Source organism: Pteropus vampyrus, unplaced genomic scaffold (assembly GCF_000151845.1).
Source record: "Pteropus vampyrus isolate Shadow unplaced genomic scaffold, Pvam_2.0 Scaffold115, whole genome shotgun sequence".
NCBI lineage: Eukaryota > Metazoa > Chordata > Mammalia > Chiroptera > Pteropodidae > Pteropus > Pteropus vampyrus.
In genome coordinates, this window is record NW_011888896.1 from 974347 (window position 1) to 994656 (window position 20310).

At 33.1% G+C, this 20310-nt stretch overlaps 1 protein-coding gene across 3 annotated transcripts in view; it reads left to right on the forward strand.

Annotated features, from left to right (window-relative positions):
• LRRIQ3 (leucine rich repeats and IQ motif containing 3) overlaps nt 1–18353 on the forward strand; it is a 167860-nt gene extending 149507 nt beyond the window's left edge. For all 3 annotated transcript variants that reach the window (XM_023533924.1, XM_011365695.2, XM_023533925.1), the window contains 2 exons: nt 9342–10065; nt 17298–18353. In XM_023533924.1, the coding sequence (XP_023389692.1) occupies nt 9342–10065; nt 17298–17454 (881 nt within the window). In that variant the 3' untranslated portion in view covers nt 17455–18353. The remainder of the gene's footprint in view (nt 1–9341; nt 10066–17297) is intronic.
• The last annotated feature ends 1957 nt before the right edge of the window (nt 18354–20310 follow it).

A 20310-nucleotide genomic window follows, 5' to 3' on the forward strand; every position in this document is an offset into this window, starting at 1 on the left:
AGAGGGTACAGAGATACATAAGACATATTCTCTATTCTCCTAAAAGTAAAATTTACCCCAGGAATTAAGATGAGCTGCTAAAGCACAAACAGAATTCTCTATAATCTATATGAGTGGGTTTTATACCACTATTATAAGACAGTGTTTCCAAATTTTTCCAGGCATGGCACAGATCAATAACATTTTTTTCAAGTATGCTAGATTAAAACAAAAGTTTATAATTAGTAGAAAATATATATTTATATTCCATTCATTTTATTTAATGATAGTAATAAAAATAACATAAATTGTTAGATACCAACTATTGAGTTTATATAACACTACTAATAAAGTCTTTACAACTATTTCATTAATGAACTTGAGCTTGATTTCCATGAACATAAAATTTTTATATTAGATTTAGTGATTTTAATGTCCACACTCTTCCCTTCAAAAAATAGTCTAATTCTCCTCCACCGTAGTGTAGATTTAGTGATTTACACATAATGAATAGAATTTGGCAAATGAGATGGTGTGTGACTCACAAGACTAGATCATAAAAGATATTGTGTCCTGCTCTGGGCTCTCTCTCTGGTGGATAGTTGATCTGGCAGAAGTCAGCTGCCATGTTAGAGACACTGAAACATATACCAAGCAGGTCTTTTGAAAGGCGCACGGGGCGAGACACTGGCATTCTGCCAACAACAGTAAGGAACTTCGATCTTTGTCAATAGTCATGTGGATGAGCCATTGTGGAATGGAATCTTCCCACTCCAGTCAAACTTTTGGTGACCACAACCCTGGCTGATATCTTGACTATAACATCATTGGGAAACTGAGTCACAACCACCCACCTAAGATACTCTTGAGTTTTTTACCCAGAGAAACTGTGAAATAATAAATGTTTCTTGTTTTAAAGCCTTTATGTTTTAGAGTAATTTAAGTAGCAATAGGGAACTAATACACCAAATTTTAATGGTAATCTTACATAAGTCTTCATAGTCTCCAGTAACAAGTAACTTAAGCTGAATAATTGATACAAATATTACACAATTTTTATAGTCATTCAGACATTTCCAATAGTCAAAGGATTTTTTTCTAATTTCTCTCATTGACAAATGTAACATTGATTGTGTCTTTGTATGTATGTGCATTTGTGTGTGTGTATGTGTGTGTGTGTGTGTGTGTGTGAAAATGTGAACAGACTTCAAATATAATTAAATTTCTGTTTCAAAATAATAAATTTACAGAAGAGTGGCCACACTGTTGCTAGGCAGAATATCATTAAAAATGTATATTAACCAAAAAATGGATTGAAGTATCTGATACATGTGTAGTCTTGATTTGGGAGCCCCCACCCCAGATTGGCTACACCTTGGGCTTTATGCTGTGCTTTTAAAACACCTACTTCATGATTCTCTTATTAGTAGTAAACAGTACAACACACTTAACTCACTGCTTAAGTACATTTCCAAGGGATGGACCACCTCCTGAGCCCCCCTTTACTGCCATGATTGTAAATAGTATGTCAGACCCCATTTGATCTTCAAAGACTCTTGATAACTCTAGATAAAATTCATGGCAAGAGGGAAGCCAGAGGCTGTAGCAACACCATCCCCATCAGGTTATTCAGTGTCTCTGAGCACTCCCATTATTCAGCAACATGCTAGTGTGCCACTGCATGTCAGTTGAGGAACTGTGCTTAGGAATTCAGAAGAGATGGGTACTCCTTTTGTAGGAGTCGTCTCATACTTCCAAAACAAAACACCACAGACCAGGTGGCTTAAACAACAAAAATTTATTTTCTCACATTCTGGAGGCTGGAAGTCTGAGATCAGGGTGCCAGCCTAGTTGATTAATGGTGAGGCCTATCTTTCTGACTTGTAGGTGGCAACCATATTGCCGCGTGTTCACGTGGACTTTTTTTAGTGCATGTTCATGGAAAGATTGAGAAAGTGAGTTGTCGGGTGTCTCTTCTTGTAAGGAAACTGATCCTGTTTCATCCAGGACCGTTTTATTATTTGTTTTCTGCTTTTTTTTGTTACATGTCTTCAATTTTTTGTTCTTCTGTTTCTTTTCCCTGGTCTTTTCCATTCAAATATTTTTTATAATCCATTTTAATTTATCTGTTAGATTTTTTAGTTGAACCTATTTACATATGTTTATTTTCTCTAGGAATTATAAACCTTTAACTTTGCACAATTTTCTTGATACTGTAACACTTCACATAAAGTACAGAAAGGAAGAAACTAAATGGCCTATATGATTGTGTTATTTCTGTATTTTATGTGAAGTGGTATCCTTCACGATATAATTTTGATTTATATTTGATTTATATTACATGTTTAGGATTATATGTGGGCATCACAAATGTTATATTGTGATACTCTGGATTTTGTTATGAATGTTGATGCTTTTGTTTTAACGGGCTATTAAAATTTACTTACTTTTGTTAGTTATCCAAGTCCTTAGATATTTGTTGTTGTTGTTGTTTTTTTTCAGCAAGATGTTAGTCAGATGTTAAGATCTTACTCCAGCATATTGGCTACTTCCTTACCTTCAGTTTCTTTATCTGAAAATGAAGATAAAAATAGTACAGTACCTACCTCATAAGAGTATTGAGAAGACTAAATGAGATAATTTGTTTAAAGGACTCAGAACAATTTGACATATAACAAATGCTCAGAAAATTTAAGTATTGTTGTATTAGTGGTCAATAATATCTACCTTATAAGGTAATGAATATTAAAATAAATGGTAAATATATGTAAAGAAGTAAGTCTAGTAGCTACCACTTGGTAAGGACTCAAGGAATAATAGCATTCATGTTATTCAAAGTGAATAATCTTTTTTTACAGATGGTGGTGTAAATAGGGCCTTTCAAACAAGCGGGAACAGCATAAGCCAAAGATAAGAATAAAAGTCCCTAAGTCCTGTGGTGAAGTTGTGACTATTATATTTGAAGTGTAGAGTTCTTAAAGGAAATAATGGGAACTGAGGGGGCCAAAGATGGAAGTATAAGTTCATTATCAGCATCCCACAACCCAAATTGAAAAGTATCCCTGAATTGGCTTAGCTGTCTCTAGAAAAAAATATTTATTAGGCAAATATTTATTGAAAGCCTGTCATGCACCAGACATTCTTCTAAGTGCTTAGTATACAGTGGTGAACAAAACAGGCCTGGTCGCAGCACCCATAGAGCCTGGGAAATCTCTTAACCCATGTTTTAACAAAAGCGTTTATTATATATCTACCAAGTCTTGGACACTGCACTAAGATCTTTATCTATCTTAATATGATGCAGACAGCACAGTGTTACTCTTTTGTTTCTTATCTATTATTGGGTGGTGTTCCTTTAGCCAAGATGTCTTCCAGATGGTCACTTTGACACTGAAAGCAGTCGCTGTTAATAAACTTTACTAGGACAATAGGCATAAACTGGGATAATACATGGCAAACTGGGGTCACTTTACATGTAGTGATTTCTTTAGAGACTTACATATTAAAAGGCTATAGCCACAGATTATTTTTTCTTCTTAAAGTTTGGCTTACCTAGTATGTACATATTTAATGTTGATGTTCCCCAAGGTTTCATCCTTAGGTCTTTTGTCTTTTCTTAACTATATTTATAGTTTTACCTAAAAATCTCAGCTGTTGGCTCCCAAATACTTATCTCCAGATCCACCCTCTCTTCCAGCTTTTAGATTTGGCTCATGTATCCACCTGCCTACTAGATGTCTCTAGCAACCAGCTGCTATTAACAGCTGCTGAGTTTATATTTTATAAAACCAAATTTCCATATTGTTCTTTTTTTATATCTTTTTTTTTCATCTTTGATTATGAAACTCTTTTTTCCTGAGAATGCCTTGTTTACTATTCTTTTACACATAACTTTTGCAAATTCATTAAATTTTTCCATGTACCTAAAACATGGGCCTTTAAGTAATACACATATAAAATGAAGACTCTCATTAAGAATAAACCCAGCTGTTACCTTCTCCCAAATATTTTTGCAGACAACCACTTACCCTATCCCAGATGAAATAATTTTTTTTTTTCCTATCATTCCAAGGCTCCTGTATATACTTTTTTTCCTAACATCATTTGCCTCCCCCACTGGACTATGAGATTCCTTTTATTTATTTATTTATTTTTTGATAATAAGATTCCTGAGAGCCAGAACTATTTTCATTTATTGAAGACCTTGCTTCATAGTAAGTACCCACAGATTATTCAACTAAGTCACTTTGAACGTTTCACTTGTAAAACTGAATCAAAGGAGCTGACCTCGCTTTTGACATTTCTAGTTCCGGCACTCAAAAATCATGCCTGGGAATTACCCCACAAATCATTCATGTCTTGACTGCAGCATAGTAAATGCTGATAGGAGTAGTTGGAAGATTGTAGTGGGTAAGTAAACAAGTGTAAAAGCATACAGGGCTTTGTAGACTATGGCAAGGAGTTTGAATTTTATCACAAGGGCATATAAAGACACAGTTATAAGATATCTTTGTGGGCAACGAAGTATATTATGTATTGGGAAATGCAGTAACTATGTAAACCATTACAATAGTTTAAGTAAGTGTTAATAGAAACCTGAAGTAGGGTAATGGCAAGAAAATGGAGAAAATTAAGTGAAATTGAGCTACGTATTTGAGGTAAAATTTATAGGAGTAATAGATAAAACTGATATGGAAGGAATAAGCTATTAGTTTCATTTGCCGAGATAAGGCTGATTTTAGAGGGAAGTGATTTTTGGTAGCAAAAAAAAAAAAAAAAAAAAAACTTGCCAAGTTTGAAAAATACCTATAAAACTTCTAAGGGGAGATGGTAAATTTGAGAGTTATTAATACAGAGATAGATATTTAAAGCCATGAACATGATTCACTTAAGGAGAGAGGTAAAGAGACTTGAGGAAGGGACCTCATATCATCAAGTCAGGTATTCTAGAGATTTATTTAAAAAGGAGGAGTCTACAAACAACTAAGAAGGAGTAATCAGAAAGCTAAAAGAAAAAGCATGGGAACTTCAGAGAATCTGGAAATCAGAGAATCTGAAAAAAAAAAAAAGTTTCAAGAAAGAGAAATAATTAACGGGTATTAAATGCCATTGAGAATTTAAGAAAGACTGCACCAGGAAAAAAAAAAAATGTCTTTTGAATCTATCACCATAGAAAGCTTTAGTAGGAAGAGTTTTGACAGTTGAGTCAGAACAGTGGAAGTGAAACCCATATCTGAATGAGCTGAAAAGTTAATAGAAGGTGAAGAAAAAGAGATGGTACGAGGAGACAACCCTCAATGGTTTTTACTTTAAAAATGAACAGGAAAAACAGAATGGTAGCTAGAAGATAATGGGGTTTGAGGGAAGGTAGTAGTGCTTTCCGTTGGTGGTTATGGTGGTTTATAACAGTGGCGGGAATGAGCCAGTAGGGAGAAGTTGATAAAGGAGAAAGTTAAGATAATTATAGAAGCAAAGGCAAAGGAGGTTAAAGCCAATGTACATGTGAATAATTTCACCCCTGCTGAAAGTGAGGGTGCTTTCTTCATTGTATCAGGGTAAAAGAAGAGGGTGCATGAACAGATAGACAGGTTTATTAATTTGGTTATGGAAAGATGAGAGCACTTTCATCATTTGGTTTCTATTTTTACAGTAACAAATGAGACAAATTATGCAATCATGAAACAAAATATGTATATTATGTGCTTCACGTCCCAGTGAATGTTGAGGAGTGTGACAAAAATACTTTGCTGTATTTTCTTCACTCATTACTAAATGATGTGGCTATTTGAACACTGTGCTTTTGATGTGAATTAAGGAGATAAGATAAGCTTCTTGTATTCCATAGTAAATATAATGAAAAAGTAATAGCAACTAACATATGGCTTTTACTCTTTGTAAGGCATTGTTCCAATACTTGTATATCATACTTTGTCATTTTATGTTTTATTAACTAATTTAATTCTATAAGAACCCTATAAATTGGATATTATTATATCCATCTTACAGTGAGCACACTGAAGGCCAGAGAATTAAACAACATGCCTACACCAATCACATAGTAAGTAGTAGAACTAGCATTCAAATCCAGGCATGCTATCTTTAAATTTTAGACTTTTACCAATATACAAGGGATATCGATCTTGAGCAACAGATTCACTCTTCTACTTGTCTACTCATACATCCAACAAATAATTTATTGGCATCTACTATTTAGTTAATTCTAGTACCTACTCACTCCTAGCCTCTCTCCCACCCACCTCCCTCCCCTCTGCCCCCCAAAAAAGAAAAAGAAAACCGACGACTCTCTGCAAAATAATAGACTGGGTACAAGGAATGAAGGATCAAAGAAAATTTAGACAAGTTCTTTAGAATCTTATGTATAGCTTGCTACAATGGCTAAGAATTACTACATAGAGCTTTAATATATATGGAATGTTATGAATTCTGATTGATAAAAATATATATCAATTCCTGTTTAAAGAACAAAGAAAGATGACAAGTGAAAATTCTTTGAAGAATAGGTAGAATTTGAACATATGTAGATAGAGAAAATAACGTACTGCACAAAACATAAAATACATAAAATAAACAAAGGCCCAAAGATGGGAAGGTGTGGTGCATGTATAGGGATAAAAATGAAGCTCTTTCCCTTTAATATGGGATCCCAGGCTTAGAGGTCAAACTATCCTTCATCCAGTAGGAGGATGACCATGAATGTTTTGTTTTTCTTTATATGGGTGGAAGGCGTGGCATGATTAGAATTCTGTTTTAGGAATATAAATCTTATCACAATGAGTGATGTCTTGAAGCACTGATTCTGGAAGCAAAGAAGAAAATTGGGAGACTCTTTACAGTGCTAATGTTTATTGTGTTCAACCAACAAATCAGAGACATCTGAATCATTAGCCACAAAATAAGTGTAGTTAGTATATACAAAAAAAGTACTGTTTCTGTCTTCAAAGAGCCTCAAGTTTCACTGAAAAGGCCAGACTTATTTACATTAAACTATTAAGAAGCAAACATGTATTGATTACTGTGAAATTATGATTTATAACAAAAATATATTTGGTCTTTTCCCCCAGTTCTGGCACTGAGCCCCTAAAATCCTTGGAATTTTTTAAGTGATGAGAGCAGAACAACAAAGATGTCTTTTGTTGTGTTAGTGAGGTAACTTTTGGACCATGCCTAAGGATAGGAACTAGTTGCCAAGGAACCCAACCATGCGATTAGAGTGAAGATTTCAGTCCCAACCCTAACCTCTGGGGAGGAGATAGGGGCTAGAGATTGAGTTCAGTCACCAATGGACAGTGATTTATTTAATTGTGCCTATGTAATGAAGCCTCCATAAAAAAACGAAAGGACTGAGTTCGGAGGGCTTCCAGGTTGGTGAACACCTGGAGATTTTGGGGAAAGTGATGCACTTGAGAGAGCATGGAAGCTTTTTATTCTTTCCCTGTACCTTGCCCTATGCATCCCTTCCTTGTGGCTATTTCTGAGTTACATCCTTTTATAGTAAACCAGCAGTCTAGTAAATAAAATGTCTCTCTGAGTTCTGCGAGCCACTCTAGCAAATTAATTGAACCCAAGAAGGGGGTTGGTGGAACTTGCAGTCTATACCTGATTTGTCAGAAGCACAGGTGATAACCTGGACTTGCAATTGATGTCTGAAGCAGGGTGCACAGTCTTCTAGGACTGAGCCCTTAACCTGTGGGATCTGACCCTATCTCAAAGTAGGTAGTATCAGAATTTTGTTGAATCATAGGACACCCAGCTGGTGTCAGAGCATTACATGGTGGTATGGGAAAACCCTCCCACCACCATACAAATTGGAATTGGTGACAAGAACCTTTAGTAACTTACTAGTTTTATGTTTTCTATTCTTAATCTTTTATCCTTGGTCAGCTTTTCTGTGTCAAAGTTTACACATAAAATCAAATTACAAAAATAGTAATGTATCTAGGTAGTTGCCTGAGACCACACCCTTTTTAATCTAGACCTGAAACTCTAGCTTTTGTCCTTCTGTATCTCTGGTGGCTTGCTTTGGACCCAAACTCATAATAGTTATTTCTGGACACTGCCTTTGTATCCTGATGGATTACCATTTTTACTTACTAGATTTGATTTTCTGCTTAGTTCTAGACACTTTTCTGGTGTTGACATCCTTGAGGTCTCTAGTAGAAAATCATGCCTAGGATTTTTCACTATAGGCCACAGGAATGTCAACATCAGAAATTCTCTTTTTTTCCCTACTGCCTGCCTAGACCACAGGCCCTGCCCTTCTTCATGGCCATCTTAACTTGTATAAAGTCTCAGCTGTCAGATTTGACATTTTAACATATGAAGACCTTAAGAGAATCTTCTATTAGAAAAGATAAAATGTAAACCAGAGTTATCAGGGATGTAATTTTAATAGATAGAGGGAATTAGTCGAACATGGGCAGCATCTTTTCCTAAGATTAATGATTATGACTTTTTTAACCTGTATTTGCCACCTGATCCTAAGTTCGTCAGTAAGTTTGTCAGAAAATAAATATATGAGCAACAATGTGATTCAAGTTATTATTAGTTAGGTTGACTGTGATAAGAAAAATTGACCTAGAAATATATATTTACTCAAACATAATTTTCATTTGTTTCTGGCTTCCATAAGAGTCAGTTAAATAATCTTGATCAGTGAGTAGCTTTTCAAGCAGTGATTCAGGGGACCAGGGTCCTCCCACCTTGTGAATCTACCATATTCTAGGGCCTTATCCTCATCTCTGTGCAGTAGGTCAGAAAAAGAAAGAATATTCATAAGGGGCACATTTGTTTCTTAATAGCTTTAGACCAGAAATTACATGTATCACTTCTGCCCACTCTCTGCTAGAGAGGACTTAGTCTCATGGCCACACATAATAGCAAAAGAGGCTGAGAAATTTGTTTTATTTGTGTGCCCAGTGAAGGGAAAAACAATGATGGCATCTATTAATTGGCAGCTATTACCAAAGTTAAGAAAAACAAGATAAAACATTACAAAGTCCTTTTCAAATATAACTATATGTAAAAATAATATGTATGAATAAGTATAAGATAAAATACTGCTATTGAATTAGTGCAGGTTAAATAACTGAGAGAGATAATGCAGGAAATATGGGAATCAGTGCATTTCTGTGTTAAAATGTTGCAATAGTGATTTTGCTTTCCAAAATCACTATTAAATCACAAATTGAAAAGGAACATCAGTTGGGAAAAATGCTCTTAATATAGGTAAAGAACAGGTTCTTGTGAACTTTGTTAATGTAGCTTTCAAAACAAATGGGACAGAAAATAAACTGTGCTTAACACTTGTATAATGTATTATATTTGTCTACTGTGCAATGTAGATCAGAAGTCTGAAAATGAAACTGAAGATGAAGAATTGGATGCCAGTTTTAGGATATCAGTGTTCAAACTGCCCATTCATCCTTCAGATTCGTCCAAGTATGCTACGGTATTGAAAGAGAAAGAACAAGATTATTTTTCTACATATGCTCAGCCATTTTCTACCACTCATCAAAAAAAAGTAATTAAAAAAAAAGACAAGCTTTTGGAGAAGAATATAAGAAAGTTTCTTACAACACAAAAAACTGGTATAAAACTCCAAACACTTTATGATATTGATAAATATTATTCAGAACAAAAGAAGCAGGAAAGTCATGAAAAAAAAGTAATGGCTGTTACCATGGCAAAAGATGCCCAAGAAAGAGTTAGTTTAACTGTTCAAGAATCTTCAAGTAAGAAAAAATACACTGCGCGAAGACGAACGGCAAAAGATAATTTCACAATTCAGTATGGCTTACAACAACTTTGGCAGGACAAATTCAACTACCTTGAAAAAGTTAGAGAGAGGAGAGCTTTGTTTCTAGAAGAAAAAAAACAAAAGGCTGAGGAACGTTTATTAATTCAAAACTTAAATAATGAGCGTGCTATTTTGGCCAAAGGTATAATTAAAATGGACAGACTGAAGAAGCAAGAGGATGTCTTAAGAGAGAAAAGTCTGGTTGTTCGGCAAAAACTGGAAAATGAAAAATATCTAAAGGAATTACGTAAACACATGAAGGGTTTTAGGTAGGTACAGTTTTGATATAAGCTTTTAAGTCAATGTGTTTTGAACATTCATACTAAATGTTGAGATCTAATAAATACTTTATAACATGGTATAATATACTTTGGAAAATAGAAACAACAAAAAAGGAGAAATGTATCCTAACCTATTACCAAAAGTGAGACAATAGAACAATTCTGTCTTCCCTTAACCCCACCCTTATCCAATAAAATATGCTTTATTAATGGTTGTCATTATAAATGGGCATCATTATTGGCCTCCTACCCAGCGCTAGGAACCTCAGTCTTTTACACTCAGTCTCTCTCATTGCCATGATCTAACATGTTTCCCTATTCATTTTACTTCTAAAAGGAGTCGTCTTTTTCAATCTCACTTCTCTTATACTACTTCAGACCCTCATAATTCCTCCAAAGTATTCATTCTCCTTTCAGTTGAGGCCTCTATCTCCATTCCCCATCCTTTCTTCACCCATATCTGTTCTCCGGTCTATAAACTTCAACCATCTTTTAAAATTATATTCTGATTATATAATTTCCTACATGAATGTATTTATACCTTGCAATTGCTTTCAAAATAAAATCTAATTTACTCTGAGTGGCATTTCAGACATCATGCTCCGTTCCCATCTATCTAGACTCTTCTTTCTATATTTTATGCTATAGTCTCTTCCCTCTTCCCTTCGCCTCATTCTTTGCTCCAGACAGACTAAATTATTCATCACTTCATACCCAACTTCGTACTTTCTTATCTCTGTGACCTTACTGATACTGTCCCCTTTTTCCTCAATATGCACTCTGAAAAGACACTATAAGTCCACAATGTTACTGTTGTTGACATAGTATGCAATATAAGCCTCTGTGTTATTGTACAAATTTTACTTTAAAGTGTTCAAACTGGTGAGAGGGTAGTACCCACATGTGAAGAAGAAGACACTCTTTTCTGCAGGGAGACACACACTAGTGGATGATGTTTGGCTGAGTACGACTGTTTCATTCCTCTCTGCTCCCATCATGCAGTGCATGAACTGTACAACCACTGACAAAATTCATCCTTTTTTTTTCCAACTAGTTGAAACGGTACATTCACTATTAATCTCTCCCTAACTGCTTCTCCAGTCTGTTAGTCCTTTTCATTTGGCGACATTCCTATAGCAGTTTTTTAAAATTTCTATTGTAACAATTATCATACGAAGGCCTATATCAGGTGAACTTGTGAAGTCCTTTGTACGATAATTTGGTCCGTCTTTTCACTTCAGTGCCTAGTACAGCACTTAATTTCCAAAATCTATTTAATAATTATCTATTGAAGAAACATCCCAGTTTTTAAATTAGTAATGGTTATATATAAGTCCATTTGGGTCACATAATAGCCTCTGTTATGAGCAAGTGTTTTTATGTATTTGTACTCAATATTGAAGCCATTGCAGTGAGAAACAATGCATTTTTTCTAAATAGTTGTATAATGAAGATATTCAAAATTATTAAATGTATACTAGAAATATAATTAACCAAGATATGAATATAGCCTTAGTAGTCATCAGAATAGGTATCTTAAAACAAGTGCTTATTTCATGGGAGTAAGTTTGTTTGGCACATTCTTTTTCTGTCTCTCTTTGATCACTGGCATTTCTACTAAGAGGTACTTACCTAGAATTCAAATCGTTCAAATGGTAATTCACTTCCAGCTATTGAATATGCCAGTTGGGGGAACAGTTTATTTGGGTCCAAGAAACTGAAAATCTAGGTAGAGAGATGTTATCAAGGAATAAGAGTGCCAGAGTGAAATAATAGCACAAGCAATAGTACAAGAGCTATCAAAGTACGAAATTAAAATTTAAATAAATAGGTGAGAGTAATCTAGGAAACCTTCAAAGAGAAAGCTTAACATCAAAGTGTTCATTCATTTTAATTCTCCTCTATACCCCCGTACAAAAATTAATAAGATATTCTGATCCTCTAAGAACTGACAACCCCCTGGCAAATAAAAGCATGTATTTGAATTACTACAAAGAGTAGAGTAGGAAACTTAAAATTGTTGATTAGAATTTGGAAAAGCAGAAATATCAAGGGAGAGCATTTTTGGTGGAGAAAGTGAGCAAAATTCAGAATAAGTAATATAGAGGAGAAGAAGGTGATAGTGAATATTATTCTACCTATTGCAGAAGGTTTTTGTAAGAGAAAATTTGAAGGTCGATGGCTGAAGAAACATTAAATTGGACTAGAAAGGGCCTCTAAATCTCAGTGTACAGTTTCATGGTAAAGACCATTAGAAATCCTACCAGGAAAAAAAAATCATTGCATTTTAAACATACATTTTAGTCTATAGCTGTGCCACCGTGAACGCGCCCGGCCCGATCCGGTCTGATCTTGGAAACTAAGCGGGGTCGGGCCTAGTTAGTACTTGGATGGGAGACCACCTAGGAAGACCAGGTGCGATAGGTATAAAAAATTGTAAAAAATAAAGATAAAAAAATAAAAATGTTCTCATAAATGAGAAACAAACAAACACATTTTACCACAGAACCTTCTTTTTAAGAAATAGAACACTAATCCTCAGAACATACATTGGACAAAACTGTCTCAAACAAATGCAAATATTTTAAAATTGTTCCATGATAAAGATTTTTTTTAAATTTTAAATCAAAAAGAGGTTCTGAAAATAAGTACTGATTGAAATATTTTAACCTACATTTAGTAAATTTAAATTTCCTTTGTTGTCAAAGGCTTTTTTTATGAAGTATAATTGACATATGACAAATTAGTTTCAGGTATACAACATAATGTTTTGATATTTGTACATATTGCAAAATGATCACCATATTAGGTCTAGCTAACATTCGTAACAATATATAGTTACAATTTTTTTCTTGTGATAATAACTTTTAAGATTTATTCTCTCAGCAACTTTCAAATATGCAATACAGTATTAACTGTAGTCACCATGGGACTTATTTATTTTATAACTGAAAGTTTGTACCTTTTAACCCCCTTTACCTATTACACCCACTTCCCCTTATATCTCTGGTGACCATCAATTTGTTCTGTATCTATGAGCTTGCGTTTTTCTTATTTGTTTGTTTGTTTTAGATTCCGCGTATAATTGGAGTCATACAGTATTTGTCTTACTCTCTCTGATTTATTTCACTTCACATAACGCCATAAAGTACCATTCATGTTTTAGCAAGTAGTAATATTTCCTTTTTCTTATAGTTGAATAATATTCCATTGTGTACATACATATATATCTACACACATACATAATATCTATTTTACATATGTATACACAGACACACGCATATACACATACATACACACAATACCACATTTTGCACAAAGGATATTTTTTAAGAACATAAAACCATGACTCATATAAATATAAATGAACATGACAAAGATTTTATTTAACTCATTGATTAATAAGGGAACTAATAAGATGTTACAGTCAGCTCAAATGAGAATTCTAAGAGCATGCATATAAATAGGCAATCAGGAATGCCAAAATAAATTTAGTCATTATTCATCAGCAATAATCAATTGTAACTTCATTGGACAAAATTCATTTACATTTCTGTAGACAAGAATCATTTGCATTACTCATAATTTTTCTCAATTTATAGAGTTATAAAATAGCTCAAAGAGATTGAAATACACAGACAACTCTGAAGAGTACACTAGATAGGATGCCCAGTATTTTCTTTTTACCTTTTCATAGTTTTTTACATAATTTTTTGTTGTTGTTATTAGATTCAAGCTTAATAGCCACAGTTTTATCTTGGTGATATTTTAAGTGGCCAAACTATGTAAATACATATATTTAAGCCTTGTCTAGAAGTACTTAGGAGATCATTATAGCTTCTTATTTCATTTACATTTTGAATGCTATCATTTACAAGAAGTAGTTTGTACTAGAATGTAAAATAAGGAAACATTTTCCCTTCTCTAGTTATAAGAAACTTTTAAACTATTTACTGAGGTACTTTACATAATATACTTTTAAGTATGAAAAATAGTTCATGTTTTAAAAACATTTTCATTAATGTATACTCTCCGTGTGTGAGAGATTTTTAGAAATATTTTTTCTATAATTTAATAAATATTTTGGAAAGAATGAAAGCTAGTTTGATATCAAAACACAACTCTAATGCAAATTGATGTTAGGAAAATTTAATCAGCTTTGTTTTATCACAGCAAATTGAATGTCTGGCCATTATTAATTTGTAGAGGATACAGAGCCAAGTTAGTTTCCTAATATATCTTAACTGAATTATCTTTTTTTGTAAACTGCTGCAAAGATATTATCTTCGAAAGCACACAAAAATAAGACAATTTTCTGGTTATGTCAGTAGAGTGTCCCAAAGAACATTATTGAGTTTTATTTATAAATATTATCAAATAAAGATTGAGTATCAACACAGAGAACAGAGTTGTGACTCAAAAATGTAAAGTCTATATAGACACTAAAGAGTTTTTCAGTTCTTTTTCTCATTTAAATACTTGTCCTAAAAACATTCTGATGAATCTCAGTACTAGTGAAGTCATTACTGATAAGGTAGCTCCCTGATCCTGCTGTGGAATGAGGAAGAATGAAAGGAAAAGGTGGAACCATAAAGCTCTAGTTTAGGAAATTGATAAATTACCCACAGGGGTATTTAAGAATGAATTTAAAAGAAACTTTAAAATGAAAGAACTTATGTATTAGGTAAAAGCTGATCATAAGTTTTCCAAAATATTCTTGCCCATACTGTGAAAAAGTGATGATACTCCTCAGGGCAGAACAGCAGGGTGTCCATTATGAAGTCAAGTAACAATTAACAGTTATCTAATTACATCATCTTCTGCTCATCTTTATTTTGGTCATCAATTGACCTCTTAGATGACCTTCATAATTCACTGTGGTCTTTATATCCTGATTTATAAAGCTTTTCTCCATCCAGCTTCTACTATAATCACAATTCCAAATACATAAAAACAACCCTCCTAACTGCCTACCCTAAACAGTTTTAGCTTTTAACAACCTTTAATCTTATTTCCATAGACATATAAAAGCCTCTCTCATCACTTGGAACTGTCTTACCTCTGTTAAACTCTTGCGTACTTATTTTAGGCTAAAATCTTCTACCTTTTCAACAATTTCTTTACTTTCACCACATATATTCTTGAAAGATAGGCCTTGTATATTTTTTTAAGCTTGTGTCTAAGTATTTTACATTTTTTTTTATAGTATTGTAAATGAAATTCATTTTTAAATTGTTTGATCCTGGTATACTATATAATTATAATGAATCATTGTGTTTCTCTTCAGTTCTTTTAAATAGTTGTTTTTGTTTTTGTTTTTTTTTGACATTTTGCTCACTGTTTATAATTATTATCCGTAGGAGGGCTATGTCAGTACATTTTTAGACTTAATTAGTACCATTAATTATATGTGCAAAGTCCCTTTTGCCATGACTTCTACTCTGCTGCATGTCCAGACATGATTACTTGCCAGAGCTCCAGACTCAATAGTTGTAGCTAATTTTCATGGAGTAATTGTTAAATTCTAGGCATTCATCTAAAGATTTTAAATATATTAGGTCATTTACTCCTTACTAAACCTTATTGGTTGAATTGATTCTTCTTAAAGGTGAAAAAAATGATGCAGACAGAGCTTAAAATAACTTGTCCAAAATCACATAGATCAATAAGTTACAGATCTGGGTTTCAAGCCCAAGAAGAATGTCTTTACGACCTATGCTCTTAACCATAAGCCATGGCTTCTCTATATTTAATTTCCTAGGCTTCACCTCATGTATAACCAGGCTCTTTAAACTCATTATTACCAAAGCAGAACTCCAATTTTTCCCCCTATCTGGTGGTGAGTCCTACATTTTCTGTCCTTATAAATGCCACTATTATCTATCCAGTAAAAGGAATTATTAAACGTCTGATACTCTGCTAAGGATTTTAAATGTATTAACTCATTTAGTCCTTCACAAAACCCTATGACTTGGATTATCCCCATTTTAAAGATGAAGAAAATGAGATAGAGAACTTAAATAACTTGTCCAAGATCACATAGTAAATAAATTGGAGACTTTTTAGACTTAGGCTTCTCTTTCACTCCTGAAGTTCAGATTTCTGAGTACTTCGAAATGCAAATAAAGGACTCTGACCTGGTCTAAGTCCATTTCTCTAGGCTTATCTGCTCCATTGTTCTCCTTGTCAGAATTGTATGACCCAGACAATCAGAATATTGGCACTTGTCAGAGCATGACAAACTATGCTACTTTCTCTGCTTTTATTTTAGCTCTGAAACCTTTTTTGTCTTCCTTCAGCCTGTTCTCCAGATTATGTTTATGAATATTTTGGTCATAGTTCACTCTAGCTTGTTACATAGTGCTTTCATTATGGTACTATAAAATTACATTTATATATTATGTACCTTTGTTTCTCTTTACTTTTTATAAGCTTCACACAGTATAACATCTCATAGTTATCTTTATATTTCTGGCATCTAGGGAATGAGCCAAGCATTAAAATGCACAACTGTTGAATAAATGAGGATGAATGAATAAATCCTTATAAGATCCATGACATTTCCCAGGTTCGACAGAGTAACCTGGTTCACCTTTCTTTAGCCTGTTTTAGTCTACTAGGGCTACCATAACAAAATGACAAAGACTGGGTGGTTTAAAAAACAGAAACTTATTTCCTCACAATTTTAGAGTCTAGAAGTTCTGTGTATACATATCCTTAGTGTCCCTTCGTTTTTTTATGGTGACACCAATGATATTGGATTGGGGCCCACCCATATGATCTCATTTAAATTTAATTACTTCTTAAAGAACCTATCTCCAAATACAGTCACATTCTAAGGTACTGGGAGTTAGGACTTCAACATATGTATTAGGAGGTGGAGGGCACAATTCAGTCCATAATAGAGTCCTAGAAGAAGCTTTCATTTAGTAAGGCTTATGTAAAAGTTCTGCAAATCAGGCATAATCTTGTTTAGATGCCTCTTCGAGAATCTAAGCCATGGTTTGTGAGGACTGTATTATAGCCAATAGAAATTTTAGAAATATTAGCCAAATATGAATATTATTAAAAGTTATAATAAAGTTCTATGCAATAAGTGAAGTTCTTTTCCCATTTCTGCATGTCTATTTTGAAGACATCTAATTATCAATCTGATTGATTGTTATAGTTTTAGTAATTTAAAAATATCTCATTCTGTTACCTTTCCTTTTTTCTCCTAGGGCTCAAGAAATATATAAAAGACACTGTGAAGAAAAATTTGTTCTTGATATGATTACTTTTCAAAAAGCTTGTGAAAGATTACAAGATGCGAAAACAAAAGTTGCACTTGTGAAAACGAATTTAGTCCTTAAAGTTCCTAGTGGAATAAGAGAATGAACCAATTCCAGATCACATCCTGTGGTCATTTTGAGTTATGGCCATTAGTTTTATTTAAAGGACTTTGAAGTAATACTATGAAAAAGAAATACTGTCACAAAATGGATTTTTATATAAATCTTTTTAAAAATATAGAGTAATGAAAATGTTTCTTATTGATCACAATTTAACCTAAATCAAGTTGACTTGACACCTCCTAAAGATTCCTTATATATCCATGTGTCCTAGCAACAATTAAAACTGATTTCACTTATTGAAGGAAATATTGCAAAAGGCATTGCTTATATTGTTTCATATCCTGAATATAGCAATTCATAAGCCATTTTCAGTTTCTCTGGCAATCTTAGCATAATAATTTCTGCCCCAGCTGCCAACTTTTATTAAGACACTGTGTACTTTGATTAGTTTCATTACCTGCTTTCATGTATTTAATTGCATTGCTTTTTTATTTTGCTAAATTATTTCTGAATTTATTTTTCAAAATAAAGTTTTCACTGTTATATCAGTGATTCATACTCTTATAAAAATGCAGAAAATTTAAAGTATAAAAGAAAAGTTAAACATTCCTGTTAACCTTCTTGGATATTATAAGACTGTGTATATTTGCTTTTGATATGTTTGCTTTTTGCATATACGTGGAGGCAGAAAGAGAGGGAGAGAGAGATAGAGAGTAGACACGCATATTTATATAATTGTGGTCATAAAGTATATCGGAATGGTATGTTAATTCTATTTAATACATATTCATGGTAGAAAATTTGAAAAATAAAAAACAAAAAGATATAGAAATTCTTTGTAAATGTTGAGCCAGTCAATTTTCAAGTGTTTTCATTTATCTAGAAAGATAAATGTCACTATTATTATGACATTGCTCACTTAATAAAATGTAGCTAATTCTATTCAAAATTTGTCTTTAATACTCATCAGTTATATATGCAAGTTTTTTAATTCTCTAATTTATTAGTCTATGGTAAATTTCCAGAAATTAAGTATTTTACAACAATAGTCAATCAGTTGTGCTTCTGTGTAGATTGCTAAAACATACTGGTTCTAATTTTCTAATTTTTTGTAAAATAATAGCTATTTAAATCCATAGCACCAGCTCCCAACTTCCTATTAATTTGAAGATAACTAATGAGCCATTCTTACTTGTATTTCTAATTATTTTTCAAAAAGAACAAAGGGAGATATTGCAAGGTGGTAAAAAGTGTGATAGATGTTTCCCATAACAAGTTAGATAATCTTTCTGTCACTCCAATATTCTGTTCTATATTTGGAAATAATACACATCTTTTTGGGATTTAATGAAAATTATAATTCACATCATATACTGTTGTTATGAGACTTAAAAGAGAAAAACACATAAAGCAACACAGTGTTTTCCATACAATAAGCACTTAATAAAGGTAAGTGTGTAGTAGTGAAGGCAGAAGTTTTCTCTGTGTAATTATCAGAGGATTTGTCAACCATGCAAAATTTGAGTACACCATCAAGGCATAGTAGAATTTTTTGTGTGATATATTTAAATATAATTCATTCATTCAGTCAGTATATTTATTGGCTGTTTGTTATCCTTCATCTGTGCTCCCATTCCACAATATGGATCTTTTATAGCCTTTACACGCAATAGGTAATCAATAATTTTTTTTGATTATTTCTACCCAATTGTGAGTTTCCTGAAGGTAAAGACTATTTTACTTGTCTGTGTGTTTCTATTACTTTGTACTAAGACAGATATTATATTATTCAATGTTTTTTTCTGCTTTTATCTCTCTTATCCTATTTATGTGCTGCCCAGGACTATCTCATTAACTTTTCTGCCACTTACTGTTTATAGTTTGAAGATTCAAAAATATGTATCTGTAGGTTATATCTTTAGTTTTAATGTTTCCTATATTTCCAAATGCACACAAGAATCTTTTACTATGAAGGCCTAAAATATTTTTTAAATAATACATTAAAATAGAATTCTTTATTTTTAACTATTTTTGCCCTCTTCAATCTTGCTTCTCCTTCAATATTCCCAGTCTCTTGTCTACGGCCATGCCACCCTGAACATGCATGATCTCGTCTGATCTCGGAAGCTAAGCAGGATCAAGCCAAGTTAGAACTTGGATGGGAGACTGCCTAGGAATACCAGGCACTTGTAAATGTTAAAAATAAATAAATTAATTAATTTTTAAAAAGATACACTTAAAAAAATATTCTCAATCTCTCATAAATTTATAACCATCTAAATTATTTCTCATATTAAATCTTTAAAAGATATCCTTGACTCTTTTTTCATACCCCACCACATCTTATTTAATATGAATACCAATAAATGTTATCTACAGAAGGTCTCTGTGACAGAGACTAGAGGTGAGCTTTTCACCAGACCTATTTTCTGTTTTTCCAGGACACAATTAGTTTATATTTCCCAGCCTCCCTTGCACAGTTAATTGAGATGCAGGACTGAATTCTAACCAATGGAATCTGAATAAAATGATTGGTAGCCCTTGCAGGTATGTACCATGCACTAACCTCCATGATCTTTCCTTTGACCACCTAGGAAAACATGTTAAAGATGGCTCAGCCATAATGTGAAAAGAGCCTAAGTTCCTGAGTCACTGAATATAATATATCAGGAAGAACTCTCTTGTTCTTTACATGATCCAAAAGAGAAGTCAGTTAAGGGCTTTGTAACCCCATCAATTTACATTAGGCCAACAGATAATTGTGATTAATCATTAGGAAACTTGGTATTAAAGTAAGAAGGCTACCATCACAAAATCTCAGCATATGTGCTTTTGGTTTTCCTGGGTAGTGAAGCAACTAATATTAAGGATAAAAATACTGGAGATTAGGGTACCGATA